This window comes from Stegodyphus dumicola, chromosome 1 (assembly GCF_044657685.1).
Source record: "Stegodyphus dumicola isolate Sdum_Otavi_A_Nest chromosome 1, ASM4465768v1".
Classification (NCBI taxonomy): Eukaryota; Metazoa; Arthropoda; class Arachnida; order Araneae; family Eresidae; genus Stegodyphus; species Stegodyphus dumicola.
The window spans coordinates 23,481,379-23,500,765 of NC_140768.1; the positions used below are offsets into that span (position 1 = coordinate 23,481,379).

A 19,387-nucleotide genomic window follows, 5' to 3' on the forward strand; every position below is an offset into this window, starting at 1 on the left:
TATTTCAACATTTCTGGAATCGTTGGAGCAGTGAGTATTTATCTAGATTGCAGCAGAGACCCAAGTGGTGCAAGGTACAACAAGACCTGAAGATTGGTGATATGGTTCTTATTAAGAACGAAAATCTACCTCCGCTACGTTGGAAATTAGGTAGAATTATTAAAGTATATCCCGGTTTGGATGAGAAAGTTCGAGTGGTGAGTTTACGCACGTCTAATGGTGAAATAAAACGACCTATAGCAAAGCTATGCGCTTTGCCATTTAATTCCTGATTTAGAGACTTTAATTTTTATTTTTCACGTTTATGCAGTTCAACAGTTTAAATTTATTGTTTGAACCCCCTTGGGACTTCAAGGCTGGGGGTATGTTCGATGTTATGCAAATTGTATTTCTTTCTTTGTACCGAAGAGCGGTGCAGACGCAAATTTGTTAGGTTTTTAAAGCTCGTGGTTAGAGCTTCGAGGTTGCTGTGAATTACTGGAGTTTCAACTAAGCGGAGGTTCTTCTGAGTTTGTGTTGGTAAGCCGCCACTGAAGTCGGAGTTTGTGTGGTCTTCGCCGTTCCTCTTCGCCTAACTTACTATTTGAAAGTCAATAAAGAAGTTTCGGTCAACGTTAGGAGTCTGAGGTTTTTTGAGTTCTATACTAGAGTAACATCAAGTTAATTTACAGTCCACTATTTTTAACAACGGAACGTACACTGAGATAAGTCTTGAAACTTTTGAATCAAACTTTGATTCTCACAGGATAAAGCAATTTAATTTTTTAGGTCATTTTATTCCATAATTGGTGTCAAGTTATAAACAACCATTATATATTAATTAAAAATTTTGGCTTACCTCTTTTTTTACCCAAAAAATGCATAAAAATATGTTTCCATTCAAGTGAGAAAAAAAATTTACTCACATTTTTAAAAATTTGTTCACAGATACAATAACAGTGCAATCATGCAGAAACATTGATAGGAAATGAATATCTATTGAAATTCCCATTAAAAATAATAATCACAAGGGAAAACTTTTAGCTGTTCAAAATTAATTAAACTTTAATCCTTAAATAAAGAACAAAATGACACATATACAAAATCATTAAAAACTGAATGACACTGCAGATACATTTTGCATATTTTCTCATTATATATAAAATATCATACATATTCACATTATATATAAAATAACTTTTTAATTCTTTTTTCACTCTTTATATTATGATTGTTAAAGTGAGTTTTGTTTTGAATATAATAATCATATATCAAGGTCAGAAAAATTTGTTTCAGAAACTCTATGTAATTGGAAAACACATCTAACTAGTAATATAAGGTTTTGAGTTAAGAGTTCTGTCGAAAGGCAGTACAAATTTTTCCTGTTTCTTGCTTCAAAATAAACTTAACAACTTTATGATGGCACTCAAGCTAAAATGTGATGAACAATAATTCAACACTGTAAAAATTTGGCAATTTGGTCCCTGCCTCCCCAGTCACCCATTAAGTGGGGGTAGAATGCACAGTATTTTCTCTCTTATGGTGTAATTTGAAAGCTCATCAAGCTAGCAATCAGGTCTAAAGTTCGAGTTCCTGTGAAGGAACTGCACATTTTTCTTGTTTCCTGTTTTCATAGACCTAATGACTCTACAACTTATCCATTAAAGGCTCACCAACGAAAAAATAAATCAAATGTAATATTTTCTGTGCTTTTTCAGTTTAACTTGAAATTATTCTTGAAAAGAATAAGGTAAATTCTAATGCATTATTGTAAATTCTATTAATAGTATGTGAACCTTTTTGTAAAAAAAATATGATTATTAAATCCTCAGTTTCACTTTTCTCATTTCTATGTAACTGCAATTTGCCACCTACTGAAATAACATGATGTATGAAACTTTTTAATGAAAGCAATCGTTTAATTTTTTCAGATCTTTTTCTTATTGTTATTTTACAAGAAGTTTAGTTTGTTTTACTTGAATTTTGCTTTTGTAACTATTTGACATTTTTATATGCAATGAATAATATACCCCATGACTGGATTGCATTTGTTTAAATATATAGTTACGTACAGGATTACTTCTGCTTTGTTCAAGAGTAAGGTGGTCACACAATAAGAAAAAATCAGCATTTTTTAAATTTTCAACACACCGAGAGAAAAAGGTTTTGACATCACTGCTGTGTACAAGATGCACCCATAAAGTAAACAGGCAATTTCTTATAAACAAAGAAAAAATTACTAACCTTCAAATGAATTTGCCTCTTTCAAAATAATTGCCAGAGGAGTCTATACAATTTTTCAACAATATTTTACATTAGCAAAACACTGTTTATAGACACAGAAACTAACCTCGCCAAATATGTGGAGTTAAAGTAATGGAGTTAACATATCGAGTTAAAGGGCATCCAATCTTTGGTTTACAATGCTTTTGTGCTCTCATTTGAAATGGTTGCACCACCCATACACTTGTATTCTTGAAAACAATGCATCACCATAGACCAGTGGTGCCCAACCTTTGGCCTATCACAAGCACATTTCCAAAACATCAACATTTTTGTTAAACATATTTCCAATCTTATGTGATACATCTTATGTGATACAATCTTATGTGATATCAATTTCGGCAAATGGGTTTGAAATGAATAATAATATTGGTTGAATTTTATGGAAATCAGAGAAGCAGAGTTCAAAATTATTTTTCAGTGCATTTAGGTTTTCCGAGTATTTCTCTGTTTCAATTGCCTTGTGGTTATTAATATGGTTTGATAAATTCTGAAAATGGGTGACATTTTTTTCTTTCACTTGATTTATCCACAAATTTAACTTTATCTGGAAAGCAATTTAAAAATTATTGTCAATTGTCAATTGAAAAAAACTGAAAAAAGTCAATTGAAAAAAAGTTTTTTCTTTTCCCCGGAGATCTTTGTTCAGTTTAGCTGTTATATCTGTGAGAAAATACAGATCGAATAACCAATTATTATCATCCAATTTTTTATAACTTTCATTTGTGGATTCCAAAAACTTCTTTATTGGCGAAAGAAGTTCTACAAATCGCTGAAGTACTTTTCCCCTGTTGAGCCACCTAACATAGGAATGCAGCAATACGATTCCATTTTTGCTATCAAGTTCATCAGTCAGCAACCAATTATTTTATAACATCTTGCAAGATATCTCTTATGACTATAAATGCTTATCTGTTTAACATATTTAAACAATTAAGAAATATACATGAATGGTTATTTTAAAACTATTTTTTGTTCATAGTACCTAATCGGGCTGGCGAGCACATACAAAACGATCGCGAGCGCAAGGTTGGGGACCATTGCCATAGACTGTTTGAATCACCTCTAACATTTCAAAAGCAGGTTTATCTAATTTGTAGCAAAATTTAATGTTGTAATGTTATTTTGTCACAAAGCAAATTTTTTCATATGTCTTAGTAAATCAAAATGACTCCAGTGTTATGATATGCTAATGATAAAATAACCAGTTTAAACTGGCTATAACAAGAGTTTAGATGTCACTCTTTCTAAACATGTGTTTATTCTTTCACTTTTTCTTTTTATAATTCGGTCTTTTAATTTGCGCAGTTACTTTTTTGGCATACCTTATATAAACATTCTCTTTAACTTTGAATGACTAAGCAAATTAGTCTTACCCACATATGCACATAGGAACTCAGTCAGCTATGCAATCAGTTTAAATCTCAATAATACTTACCAAAACATGTTTAGAATAGGATAAAAAATTAATACAAAATAATTGCAGCACAGGCAGCACTACATCAATCCTAATGTAGACAAACCACATTCACTAAATGAAATCCCAACACCATGAAAGAGTTGTGTTAGATAAACAAAATTTAGGAGATGTGGTTGGACATCTGAAAAACTATGTTTATCCAGATTTCGAATGAGATGAATAAGTATAACTGCAGCCATATTTATGCGTTGAGAAAGTCTTTGTTTTAATTCTATGCAGAGACTGCGCTACAGATTTAACAGAAAGAAATTTTTTGCAGAGAAACTGCAGGGAAGGAATGATGTAATGCTGTAGAATGATGCAAAATGGTGCAATTCCATATTTTACATATACATATAACAACTATTTAATAATTAAGACTTATTAAGACTAGGAAATTAGGATAGATACACATATAGTATATACAAATTTCTTGAAACTTATAAACTCTTAAATAATCTCTCTATATTGATGATTTTATTAGTAACATCAGACTGTAAAATAAGCATTTAAAACTAGTACTGAATGTATCAATACTTTTAAAGATGGAAATATGTTTCAAGAAAGTTGCAAACTAATTCCATGAAATTATGTAAAAAGTGTTAGACACAGAAGTAAAATATAGGTTCTTAAATGAGTCCAGTACACAAAGTTTAATGCTGGTACAGATATTAGTTTATGCTTGGAATGCAAACAATGGTAACAATACTCAGAAAATTCCTTTCAAAACAAATCAACACTAAACTATTCTTATTGCAATTTATGGGTTTCATCTCTGATGCTGTAGAATTTATTGGACCTTATATAATATTAATTAAATGCTTAATACAAGCAATATTGCATTTAGGATTTGACTAGGGTCTTCCACTGATCTAAAACATTCTTTCCATTGAAGAAAAATGAATTTAGTTGCATTCAAGAACACGCATAGAGTTATTGTGTATCTACTTATAGTGCTAATTAGAGAAAAGGGATTTTCTAGTTTTGTAGTCTCTAAAAGCAGAGTTGCACCATTCAAAACAATTTTTTTTACCAAGTTTTGAGTTACTTTTAACAACTAAATTAAGCAATAAAATCACAGAAGACATAAAAATACAGTGCTTCAATACTTTTGGACTAACTTTTGGCCCATAACCACTGTTTATTACTGGACCAGAGGCCTTCCTGATAGATTTAAGCCATTTATTAAAAAGAGTTCAAGACATCAACAACAAATATACTACTCTTCAAGAATGTATCTACTACCCTGGAAACAAAATAGTTTGATTTGATCACTAGAGAAATAACATTATCTAAAGCGCAAAATAATTGTGTGTTATTATGTTATTATGAACCCAAATGGCAGTTAACAGTACATTGATTTATGGCTAAGCTTGTAAGACCAGTAAAAAGTAGGAAGATAAAGAAAAACTTGAACTTTAATGAAACTGTGTTATACACAACAATCACACATGAAAATTTCGTTCATCCCCCCTCCCCGAAAAAAATCATCATTTTGCAAATTAATTATAATAACTGTTTGATGTTTAAGGTTTGTGAATAAATCAATCCATAAATAAGGTAAAAAGAAAGTTATTTGAGAGTTTCTGAATAACAGAATGCAGCAAATAAATGTGTACAACATTCTGAATTTCAATCTGAAATTAAGTGTCTGCTATCAAAACGGCCAGTTCAAACTCAGAAAAAGTAAGTTTTTTTATCTCTCAACAACAACAACAACAACAACAACAACAGAAAAAAAAAAAGAAAAAAAAAAAAAAGATCTGGATTTTGCAGGACAAATTATCTTTAAATTAAATTTGTAAATATCAAGAGTTACTTTATAATTATATATCACAATGTTTACATGTTTTACTACATTAAAAATAGTACCATTTAGTGTTCATTTAGAAATATTATCAGATTTGTTTACAGGTCTCATAAAATTTATTGTCTGATGACCTAATGCCTCCATTATTTGGAGTGATAGTGTAAGAAGTCATGAATGTTTTGGACAACATACCTAAAAATTGTAAATCAGATATTGTTGAACACTTTAGATACAAAGAAGATATAATGTGGAATTTTATTCCTCCTTCTTCACTGCATTTTGACAGATTGTGTGAGGCTGATGTAATAGATGAAAATAGAAGCTTGCTTGAATTCTCAATCATTATTGCCATTATCTGCTGATCCAACAAATCTTCCGCCATTAATTCTTGACCTCTTCCGAACAGGAGCTCTACTTTTATGAATACCTCAACCAGTTACATTGCAGATACTTTGTGTTAGTCTTCTGGATGGACCTTAACTCAGAAACTTAGAACTAACTTCAGGAACCAATGGTAAGTAGAATACTTTAACCATTTTCAGATTTAGTCAAAATGGAATAAACTGAAATCTAAGCTCAGTTGGAATCTTTTCCCAAACTGTTACCAATGTTAGCCCACTTCCATTCCTAAATGATACTGGACACCCCCCCCCCAGTGGAAACTGCGATGTTCCAATCCAAACAGAACACTTTTCATATAACTGAGTGGCAATACAACAAATAGTACAATCATACATTTGATTCAGATAAACATTAAGTGGCAACGGTAGAAAAATATTCTTTTGATTTGTGTTTTTGATGTAACGTGACCATTGAACACACCAGTGGTTGCCAAACTTATGAAGTTTCTGAGCTACAGTGCCGTTTTTAAAATCTACTGCAAGCTACCAATATTTTAAAACAAAATCTTACATTTGTTTATTGCCTATAGACTTACACTTCAAGTAAACTGAAATCAGTATTAATTAAATTGTATATGAGAAAAAGAAACTGAAACCAGTATTAATTAAACTGTATATGACAAAAAGAAACTGAAATCAGACTGTACATAAGAAAGAAATTGCATTTAGTAATAAATAACAAATGTAAAAACAGACTATTTATCAATCTTATGAAGTTTAATGAGAAGGATGGAACTCTTTTTTTTATCATCAACAGTTTTTTTTTTTTTTTTTTTTTAATGTTGGTGTTTAAGTGGCTGCCATTCGAATACAGTTGTCCAAGTGTTCATCAGTGAGTCTGTTTCTGTACTTACTCTGTCACCAGTAAAATATTACTGCAAACACCTGGTTTATATTGCTAAATAGTTTTTAACAAATAAATGATGCCTGTATTAAAATTTGCATTTAGATGTAATGTGCCACATACAGAAAAGTTTTTAAACCATATTCCCCTTCCCCCTCAGAATCTCTTTTAGCGCATCCTTTGATCTGTCTATCTACAAAATTTTGTATCATTTCCCATTTCAATTAACAGCTACAGAGTGCTCTAAATAGGCCAAGTTTAAACTTAAAATTATATACAGACTTATATTATTACAGAAATAATAGATTATAGAACTATGAATGATAGATTTGTATGATCAATAGAAGATAATGGTATAACAAAAAATAATTTAAAAATTAAATATAAATTTTCAAAAAAAAAAGTTACATTAAAAGGAATAAAAATACAAAAATACATACAATTAACAACTGATTTTCCTGTTGTTTTTTAACAATATTGTCCCATTCTGCTTTAGATGCCGTTCTCAGATTGCTTAACTCCGCACTTTTTTGCAAAATATGTGCCTCGCAATCTTTTATTTTCTCTTCAATTTTCTCTTTCTCTTTAAGGTGATGATCTAAGTCACTTCGCTAAAATTAAAATTTAAAAAAAATTTTTTTTTTGTTTGTTTTAATATACAATGTAAATTTTTAAAAGACATGCAATATTCAGAAAATTATACAAAATACTGTAAACAAATAGCAAGCAATACATTTTAAAAAGTATGCAAATAAAAAAGTAAAAAAGAATTAAAATATTTTAAACATTTAGCATAAAACAAGTATTCATGTAATTGAAGCTAAGGCATCTGTGGAGAAAACTATCAAAATGGAGAAAACTACTCATTATATGAGGTCATGGTAACTTAAAAAACAAAAATTTACAAATTTTCTGTGTATAGTTTGTCAAATGGCATTAATAACCGAGTTCTTGCAATAGAGATCTTGACATAGCAGTCAGTGATCTTGGTGGCCAATTACAAAATGAAAAATTCGTGGTAGCGCCAAGATCACTTGACATCATGCCCTGTGGTTTCTTTTCCCGCACTGGGCAGAACAACAAGAATACTGTATATGTGCCTCTCTTAATTTCAAAATCTGCCAGAAATACTACAGTGTGACTTCAGAATGTCATCAAAATAATTAGCATAGATGATCAGCAAAATATATAGCAAGAATTCAACAGCTATCTGTGAAAAGCAATTCATGCATGGAATATTTCTAAATTTTCTTGATGACAGTAAAACTTTGACACTGCCTGCAGGCACTTCAATAATTCTTCTATCTTAATCTTTATATCAATAGAATTTCTTTATTATTATTATCCCACAAATAAACATATAAAAAATTGGCAAAATATTACAAAATTTAAAGGTGTTAATTTAAAGGTAACAAAACTAAAAACCTTACGAAACATGTTTCTTGTAAAAAGACATGAGTATAAGATAAGATCAAATAAGAAAGTTAAGAAAACTTACTTTGACACCAAAACTCCCCCCCCCCTCCCCCGGAAAAAAATTCAAACAATATTATTGTGAAGCCTTTTTCCAAACAAGTATAAATGCAAAATGATTTCGATTTATTTTTGTAAATGTCTTTTTAAATAAATAAAAGTGATACGCTTCTGCATCTAATAATGTGATTTATTCCATTATTTTTGCACTAAAAATATTATGCATTTCATTATATGAGGTCATGAGTAACTTTTACTAAAGTTATATCATTAAACTTATTTTCAAGTTTATGGAAATGTTTTTGTAAATATATTTAATTTGAAATATATATGCATATAATTAAATAATGAGTACACTTTATCTCATGAAGAGCAAAAATTTGATTTTAAAATGAAATGGGAGGGGGAACAAGACAATAAAACAAAAAGCACAATATAACCAACCAGAGTGAAACTAATACAAGCAACTATAATTTTCAGTGCTTTACCAACATACTACATAACATCAAGGACCATAAAGTACAAGAAATTAAAATACTTCAACTACTATTTATCACTAATTTAAAAAAACATTTTGCCTTCAAAACCTAAACTGCATTATATTACACCTTACTGAGACAATCACATTAGGATGCAAGTTTGTGATGACATGTACAAATACATAAAATTTAAATAAGCTTTAAAAAAAATCCCTGATATTTTTATTCAACCTAATTTAAGCATTTCTTAGAAATACAGTCAAAAGTCATTAATTCGGACACCCATAATCTGGAATGATCTATAATCCGGAGCTCAAAGCTACAAACTTTCTGCGCATGCCTCTCTTTGACGCATGCGCATAAGACCATTACGGTTGCAAATATGCGTGTGCGCTGCGCATGTGCAAAATACGTTTACACATGCGCGTTTAATGTATAACGGACGGTATAAGCTAAGCTAAAATTATCTAATTCAGTTAACGTTGCAGATTGCGTTGTTTCTTAATCTTTGAATTGGATTTGGCTTATTATTTTTTGCAGACTGTTAGAGCAATTTTATAAAAGTAAGCTTGAACTTTCGATTATGTCAAATAGAATTTCCGATATATATTTACTAATATGTAAAGGATCTACAAAGTGAAAGTACGTTTCGAAGACCATTAAACAAATGTGGAATTGCTGCAAAAAATGACCTAACCATTCCGAAATCTGTTTATCAATTTCACGCTGCTCTGCGGCAGGGGGGAAACGCCACGGCATGCAATGAATTGGAAGTTGATCTGTCAGCACTATCCTTATCTTTAGGGCAGATGTTTTCATTTTATTTGGCTTATAATTCCTTACTAAGTGTAGTATTTCATCTCGATGTATTCCGTCTTTGATATGATTTAAATCAAATTCCTCATCATTATAATTTGCTTCCGATAGTGACGAAAGTGACACAAAGGTTATTGAAAACGAAAAAATTTCGATTGACAAATTAGTTGGTATTCTCGACACAGCAATTATAGGACTTGAACAGCGGAACTTTGTAACTGAACAAGAAATTATGTCTGTTTATAGAATTAAAGAGAAAGTATTATCACATAAAACGAAGCAACTTAAACAACTTACATTGAAAGAAATGTTTAATAAAGTAAACAAATAAATATTAAGCTTTTTTTTTTTTTTTTTTTTTTTTTGTAAATTTTGATACCCTTTAGATCATAATTGTTCTTTATTTCATAAATTATGGTTTCATATTTTTAATTTTGTAATTTCGGCATACCATCTTACCAGATTTAAATTGATGATCTATAATCCGGAAAAATCAATAATCCAGAATCACCGAAGTCCCGACGAGTCCGGATTAACGACTTTTGACTGTATATGAATTTATAGGAAAAACAGTCACATTTTCTTGCTTTTCTATACTTGCTAAAATAAAAGATAATATTTGAAATGAAAATAAACAGTAAATGTCAGTTCAAATATTTGACAATATATTTGAAGATGCAAGGGCTTCAAATATATGGTCAAATATTAACAGTTTAACTAATTAATAATAATTAATAATTAAATACAAACTATTAATTAACAGTTTAATAATTAATAGAGCAGTAGTAGTTAATTAATAGTTCATATTTAACAGTTTGGCTAGTTAAGTATAGCAAAGTAAGTAAGATACCAGAGAAGAATACTTTTCAAGTAAAATTTTCAAATAAAGAACTGACTCACATTTACATTTGCACACAAAATTACAAAACTCCTTTTGGCAGTCAAGATTATTTTGCTACAGAATACATAATTTTACTCATAATTGGACACATGCATTCTGTAAACTGAATTTAATCAATGATTTAATACAAAAACAAAGCATATCCCTTCTTTATTTCATATACTTTGCATTAGTTTACAAAATAAATTTAATGCTTACGTTCTGGATAGAATAAACTGAATAAAGTATAACTGTCTCAATTAATAATGCAAGCATGCCCTAATCATTAAAAACAAAAACATGAAATATATCATGATATAACACAGGGAAGAAGAAATAATTTCTGAAGAGTGTACAGGTAGATAGTGCAGCTTATTTGACAATACCATTCACCTATTGACTTTAGATAATACACTTGAGTTTGGAGAATTTTATATTGTTCTACGTGGTGCAGTGATATTGTCTTATTGTAACTTAAAAAAAGCTGAAAACATTTTAAGATTATTTTAAAACCTTGAATTTGTTTAATTTTCTCCACAGTAGTAATTTGCAAATTTTTCTATGCCCCATACTCTTACGAAATGTTAATTCCTATCCAGCCCCCCATAAGAGAAATACTGCTTCTCCATATTATATTCAGCCTAAGGAATATATATATATAACTCGAGATTATTATACAAGGCCACAGCTAGTTAAAGGATAAATACTATATAAAAAAATGCATCCAAAATATTTTAAATTTCTTATTTGTGTAATCCAGGGTTCGTAAACATTTCTGAACATGGAAATTAAGTACTTTTAAGGACCATTAATGAAAAAAAAAATTAAGGACCTATAAGCAAATGGGAACTGAATAAATTCAATTAAAAATATTATCTATGCTGAAGTTCACTTTTGTAATACCATCCTAAAACTAAAATAGGTCCATAATTAGAATGCATTATTATTAAACATAACTTGCATAATTATTAGTAAGTTTGAGAATAAAATAAACTTCATGAAATTTCTCAAGTAGCATTAAATATTTTACACTCATAATAATTGGACATATTTGAAAGAAGACAAGTGACATTTTATTTAAGTTTTACTAATAAGTCTCATTTTGTCACATACTTGCTCAGTCTAGGGTTTAGTAAATAGTAAGTACATTTTATGTCAAGCAGCATAGGGTTAAAATGAGAAGTAAAATCACAATCAACATGATTCAAAACAAAAGACTGGCTGTTGCCACCGCTCCAGCTTACCTAGAGAGAGACCTGCTGATCAGAACAAACTTGAAAGGCCTGATATAAGCACAGTTCAGAAGTTTTAAAAGTTAGCTGGGCTCTGTCTGACACGGTGACATGAAATATATCATGATATATGTCATGTTTTTGTTTTTAATGATTAGGGCATGCTTGCATTATTAATTGAGACTGTTGTTATACTTTATTCAGTTTATTCTATCCAGAAAGTAAGCATTAAATTTATTTTGTAAACTAATGCAAAGCATATGAAATAAAGAAGGGATACGCTTTGTTTTTGTTAGCGTCGTACCTTCTTGTAGAGTTCCAGGAGTTGTAACTCAGTTAATATACTTTAAGGTCCTAATAATCCACTAAAGCACCAGCAGTGATTAGTTGTTTTGTATTAAGTCTCACTAGATGCAAAGAATAGGTTTATCATTAGATGATATCACTCTGCTTACAACAATGTTAAGATAATTTGAAAACCTAAACTTATTGTGCCAAGAGAAATTCATAAATACATTGTGTCCAAGATTAAAATGACAAAAACAAAATACGCAATATCTAAAAATTTTGGTTTACATAAATAAAATTTTGTGCATGGCTGCTCAATAATAAGAGATATTCAATATTAATATAACAAAGGGAGTAAATAGTTTGTGATATGCAAATGAAATCAAAAGTGGCCAAAATATGAACAAATTTCCAAAAGAGTGCAGCTTATAAAGAATGTGTTCATCTTCCATGCTTCACATGCCTCATAAGGGTCTCTGTATCTGAAGCTGATGCTTATGGCTTATGGAAACAAATCTCATTCTTTTAAAAGTAAAAATTTTAATGCATGGATGGTTATAAAAGAGTACTGACGTTGCCAATGGATGCCACTGCAGCGCAGCTCTACCATTTGCAATCATAAACTTGTGCTGTCATCATCACACAGCATTTATTTTCTCCATGTCATTTGAGATTGTAGTTCACGTCAGGCTTCATGCATTTGATTTTCATGAAGTGAAATGCATTAAATGTGAAGTGTATGTGAGGGGAAATTACACAACTTTAACTTTTTTTTTTCTGCAGCTGTTGTTCCTGTGATTGCAAAAAAAAATCTTGCTGCAGTAATAACCTTGAAGTTGTTCAGAATAACAGTTGTTATTCTAAAATAACAGGCTATAGTCAGTAGGCATAAAAGGCCTGTTCTGCCAGGTGTCTGTTTAATTTATTTCCCTGGACACTCTAGTTCCAAATGTAGCAGAAAAGTCCTGAGAGGGCTTTCTAACTGTCATCTCTTTACGTAATTGATCTTTTGCAAGTGTTGTGAATCCGCGATGGCTTTAGCTGAGTCTCCAGGGGATGGCAGGCATAGTTTAGGATGGGTGCCATAACCTGGATACCACTGTTCAAGACAAACATAACCGCTGAGTGACATTAGGGACACACCAATCTAATCCCATCACAGGCTTTCCATCTTAATCTATTGTCTAAATGACTGCAATAATTCATTTTAACTGAAATTCATCAGTCTTGTGATTTTTCTTGCAACAAACACAATTCCAATGGTAAATTTCAGAGATTCAGAAATCAGTTGCTTTTTATGTTTTCTTAAAAAATATACCTTTTTAACCTTTTAAAAACCAATACATTACATTTAACACTCTCCAAATTAATTCTCCAAATATTAAAGGCATCTATTTTGAGTTATTGCAGAAATTGCAGTTTTAATTTTAGGTTTGAATATCAATGCATTAGTAAAATGCAACATGCAGATCTTGTATTTATTAATAAGTTACTTTGTCATTTTACTTTTATGATCACTTCTAATTTCATTGGCTCCCATAAGGATGCAAAATGTATTTAAAGCACAGAATTCTGAAGTTCAAGAAAGAGCTCATAGCAGCCAATGCTGACCATCTCACTATTATTTTCTCCCACTGTCAAAATTACTTGAATCAGCATTAGCCTCGTAAGCTGTAATTTCTTGCACAAGTTGAGAGCCTTAATCAAAGCTTGCTTTGTCATAATCTCTATTTTAATACTTTAAATCTTACTTTGAACTTTGTTTCCGTTATTTCTGCAAGCTGAAGAGATTGTTTCTGTGATAATGAAAATTGCGTAACTGCCGACCTTCTCTTGTATTAAATCTTCTCTTGTATTGGAGTTCTGCTACTTAAAAGTTTAGCTAGGAAATACATTGCTTGATTGCCTTTGTGGATCCAAAATAATGCCTGGAGATAGCACAAATTTTAATTTAGCCCCTGCAAGTTTGCAAATTGGAGTAATGCTGCCAGACTCGATAGAAGGTTTAGAGTATTTGGTAGACAGCATCGAAGATGAAGCTAGGTACCAGTTTTAATGGTAGGAGCTAGGTTTTAAGCAGTGGGAGGGCTGAAAAGGTACTTTTTACTGTATCCAACTGGTGAGTAACAGAAGGTAGCTAAAACAATATTGGTTTCCAAAGGATAGATCTTGAGTTTGTACAAACGAACAAAAAACATTTTTCAGGTAAACCCAGCAATAAGATGTGCGAGTTTGATATTTCTACGGTCAAAACATTAGTCAAAACAAGATCAAAACTAAGGTCAAAACAAGTCTTCCCTGCAGTAAGGGATAAGGCTCAGTTGAAATTGGAAGCATTCGGAAAATATCAGATGCTAGAGAAAGAATTGATAGCAGCCTGCAACTGCAGGTTCAGAATTTCACTAATTAATTCTCATACACTAGAAAGATTATTCAAATTAGCTGTGAAATATGAAAGCCATAATCACAGCTAAATTAGCTGTATGCCGAATTAAGTCAGGGATAAATGCTGAAAATTAATCAACCATTACCTTATGCACCATTGCAAAGGTTGGAAAGTTTTTTCGCATGTTTGACACTTTTGCAACTCAACTACTAAGAAACACAGTACTTTACTAAAAGGTAAAGATGGTTCCATAGTTACTGTAACTGTTAATCAAATGAAGCCTTAATGAATGGGTAGACATCCCATTAATAAAAGAAGTTTTAGAATCAGCCTGAAGTTTTGCAGAAATTTAGCAAGGTCCATCTAATATGAATCAGGCTCGTATAGGAACAGATCAAATAGCCAGTATGCCTAGGTCTGCAGCAGGTTCACCAAAGAAAGGAAATCAGACTGGTATAAAGAGAAGTGCAAAGCGGTCTCAGATTGAACAAGTGATGAAAAGAAATGTTAATACTATCCCAAAAAGGAGGTTCAGCTATCCATGGTCAGGAAAAGCGCAAATGGCATAACCCAGTAGAAAAGAATACAAAGCTAATATTAACACCAGTACAGAGCTCTGAGTGCAAGCAGCCAAGCCAACTCGAAGACCATGACAATCTAAGATGATTTATGACAATTCTGCAGCCACCTGCACTAGCAGTGGCTAAAGCAAATCAAGACAACCCAAGGATCAGATGCATCCAAGAAGATCCAGGAGGCATCAGCATCCTAACAGCATCAGGACTGAAGAAAGTGATCTAGGCCAGTGTTTCTCAACTAGATTTACTCCAACGACTGGTAAAATATTTCCGTACATTCTCACAGACCGGTAAGTTCAATAATTCGATCCATTGGCACAATTTTTTTACATAAATAAATGTTACTGTAATGTAGGTGCTGTTGTAATATCGGTTGTCGGCCGATGACACTTTGGATTTTGTACAGATAACTGAATATTTCATGGACCAGCATATATTTCTTGTGGACAGGTGCCGGTCTGCGGACCAGTGGTTGAGAAACACTGGTCTAGGCAACCTCAGCATCAGAAGGCTTGAAGGAAATCTAAAAGATTAAGTGCATGCAAAGTTCAAAAAGGAGAGTAAGGAAGACCATGAGGATGGGCCTGAGTGACAGCCAAGGAGAATCTGCATTGTGAACATAAGGTAACCCAGGTGAACATAGAGCAAAGAATGTCACAGTATAAAGAGAGCAAGCAGCCCAGCTACAACTGAAAGATAAGAGCAAATTCATTTCTCTTCCATTAAAATGGAACTTTAATTACTGTTATATGTGTGGTTCACTTGCTAGTTTCTATTTTACCTTGAGTAAAGCTTTCTGAAATAGCAATTAAAATGTCTGTTTATAAATTTTAATGCATTCTGTAAAATTTACTTTGAGTATTACCAAATTTCTGCCTACTATCTTGATTATTTCTTTACTAAGACTGTAAATGGTGAGAAAAGATTAAAATAATGTGGTTATGAAAAATAGCAATTTATTGTACATAACTAATAAATTGCAACATTTGAAGTAGGTTAATGACTGGTTTCTTAGCAGTAATTGAAGCAAGCACTAGAACATTTGAACTATTGAAGCAAGCACTAGAGCAAGTACTAGAGCAATTAAAGTAGGTTAATGACTGGTTTCTTAGCAGTAATTTTATTATGAAAAGCAGATACATAGGTGTGAAAAGATAATATAAATTCTTTTCCAACAATTAGAAATGGATGAAAATCTGCATTATTTTTATTTTATAGTTATTATTTTATAGTTACTTTTTATGAAATTTATGAATTAATATTTTTAATTAAAACCAAACTTTATTCCTGTGAAAGAACAGTTACCCACATCTGATATTATAATTTAATTTTTAAACTGAAATAATTTAAATAAACACTTTTCTCAATCAAAAATAAACAAAGAAAACTTACACATTTATAACTGTTAAAAATAACACAATTTACTAACCATGTCAGACAAATCTACTGGCTTTTCAACTTTTCTTTTAGCTTCTAATTTTTGCTTGACCTCACCTTCCATACATCTCAATTTAGCAATATCTTCTTCATTAGTTTTCCGAGTCTCGGAATATTTACCTTTGTAATCACGGATAGAATCAATATTGTGGGTTTTATCATTTATCCTACCATCCAAAGCCTGGATTTCTGCTTCTTTCTCCCTAGGAATAAAAACTGATTAAAGTTTCTGCAAAACGTTACAAAATCTAACAGAGCAGTCTTGGCATGTTTTGTCCACAGAGGGAGGTTTCTTCCACTGCACTGGGAGAAATGGAAGACACCAATTTTTGAATTTATTTTACATTTATATTATTATATCTATATTTTATTCATGTGTACATTACAAATTTAAATATTATAAATTTCTATATAATTTAACTAGTCTTATTTGAATGTTTGCTGCAATCTTTTTTAAGTAATATATATAACCAAAATAATGATAATACTAACAATTTTGTAATTCATAGGTATTGAAATTTAGCTTCAAAATCTAGTTCATAGAATTCATAGATGAAATTCATAGATGTGAAAGCAAATTTTATAGAAAGTACACAAAAAGATATACATAACCAAATTTTTTTTACATATCTCATGCATTGTCTTGATTACCCCACAAGACATATAAACAAATTTTTTGCAATCTATATCTTATTTTACTGCACATTTTTTGGGCACTTATGTACCCTATTTTCTGGTGTATAGTGCACACCAGTGTATAACGTGCATCCATAATTTTAAGCTACATTTTTTTTAATTTTTAGCTATATTCACTGTATAATGTGCACCCAGTTCTTCATGAAAAAACCTAAAATATACATGTGCAATGCTCTCATCTTTTGAGGTCAGTTATTCGAAGATTTGTCCTAGCCTTTCAAACAATGGTATACCGAACTGATAAGCGATAAGAACAATATATGTGTGGGTTAAAATACTTGAGGGAGGAAATATTCCTGCAAAGAGGGTGGATTGTATTCAATGCAAATGCCTAAATGAATGCTATTGTAGGGTTTTGAGAAAAGGGGGATGTAATTTGGAGTAACAATGCATTTCCAACTTAAATGAATTTGTGGAATAAGGAGTTAGATGTTTTCTCTTTCTGTAGTCATTTGAAGCTGTGATTTTTAAATGCAAATTGAAGGCTTTAGTAAATCAAATTTGCTTTAAAAATTTTTTATTGAATTGTTTTTAAATGCAATATAAATAAAATTTTTAATTAATGTGCATAAAAATTTAGCAATTTGCCATTCAAAGATATAAAGTAAAATTAAATATTAATATTTATCTATTAAACATGAATTAAGTCTTCACAAAATGCTCTACAAATCTTTGTGATGGTTTAGAAACAGATCAGGAAGTACAAAAATTAGTCAGGTCCCAAATAATTATACTGAAGGACCACTCGGAGGAAAATAAAATTCATATACGAATTACACACACATTTTAAGTTTCAGAAAGAGACAATACTGTTCATATCTTAGTTTTTTACAAGAACTTGTTACAAAAATATTTTTATTGCACTTCCTTTTCCTTTAAAATTTGGATGACCAACAATTCTTCTAAAACTACTCTTGAAAAAAGATGGTTTTAATTCCAATTAATTAAAAAAGAAGGTTTGGAAATTTACCACGAAAATGGGAGATTAAGTGAAAATTTTTCTGCTGAAACTAGAACTGGCTGCTCTACTATACACACATCTAAGATAAAATTAAATTTTTCTACATATATAGATGGTTACATTGATTCAGATGAAGATATGAAAGTTCATGTGTGTTTGCTACAAATGCTGCAATTTAAAAGCTGGTGCCAGACTATATATCCATTAAGTGTGTGTGCGTGATTATGGCAAAGCCTCGAGGGCTATCTACCTAAGGGAAGGGATGCCTTCGTGGAGGACTTTCTAAGGGAAACTGGCTCGTATACACATTACACATGGGGAAAACCCCGAAAACGCCCATGCAGCCAGCCCATTCGCGGGATTCGAACCTCGGACTGAACTACCAGTGTTCAGCGACTTTACCGCTCGGCCGCTGACGCGCCCTATATCCATTAAGAGGAGCAATATGACATATTCTGATGTTATAGAAGTAATAATTTCCCCAATAATATTTCATCTCTTGCAAAAGTCAAAGTTCAATAATTAACGTCTGAGGATATCAGAAATCTGCAACACGCTGCATTAAAGTTGATTGAATTCTGAAAGATAATCAACTAACGATTTTGTAATTCCTCTGATACTGACTGACACTGGCAAGTAGGAATAACATGTTAAGTATAGCAGATCTGGAAAGTATATAAATTAATGATTCTTCCTCATTTAGAACTAAACAACCAAATTATACAGACAAATATAATTTTTATCATTCTAGATAATTCAATAGAAAGAATGTTTATCATTCTATGCTTTGCTATTTATTGTTTATCTGCACTGTTTGTTCATTTTGTTCTAAGAAAGAAAATTCTTGAATTTAACTTTCAAAATCTGATACAACAAGCATTTTAATTTTTACTTATTTACATACTTGCCAACCTATGACACTCAAAAATCAGGAGATTTTTTTTAAGAAATCAGGAGATTTTCACAATGCTAAAAAGACTTTTTAAATGATAAAAATATAGTTTTTAATAATGAATTAACTTTAAACAGTTACTAATTCTTAAATGCAAGCAACACAAAAATACCTTACACATAAAAAACATTTTTATTACTTGCATCGTTTAAGAAAACAAAAACAAAAAAAAAAAAAAAAAAAAAATTGCCATTTTAATCAATTTTCGTACAAATGTTATGAACAGTGACAGATTTTGCTTTCGTATTCAAAATGTTATGAACAGTGCCAGATTCGTGCTTAGATAAACTTACAGTAATCGGAAAATGTTTCGTGTGTTGAGCAATTTTTTTTTTTTTTTTTTTATTTTGAGAGAAATTTGTATCAGGTTTACGTTTATATTTTTCAGTATTATTTTGAGAACTGCCAGTTGAATTGCTGAATGGTGCAGAAA

General features: G+C 31.0%; 1 protein-coding gene across 5 annotated transcripts in view; it reads right to left on the reverse strand.

Moving 5' to 3' along the window:
* Nucleotides 1–19,387, reverse strand: part of LOC118197440 (structural maintenance of chromosomes protein 6-like) — a 144,280-nt gene that overhangs the window by 29,207 nt on the left and 95,686 nt on the right. For all 5 annotated transcript variants that reach the window (XM_035368956.2, XM_035368954.2, XM_035368955.2 and 2 more), the window contains 2 exons: nt 16,338–16,548; nt 7,217–7,387 (listed from right to left, as the gene is read on the reverse strand). In XM_035368956.2, coding sequence (XP_035224847.2) covers nt 7,217–7,387; nt 16,338–16,548 — 382 coding nt within the window. The remainder of the gene's footprint in view (nt 1–7,216; nt 7,388–16,337; nt 16,549–19,387) is intronic.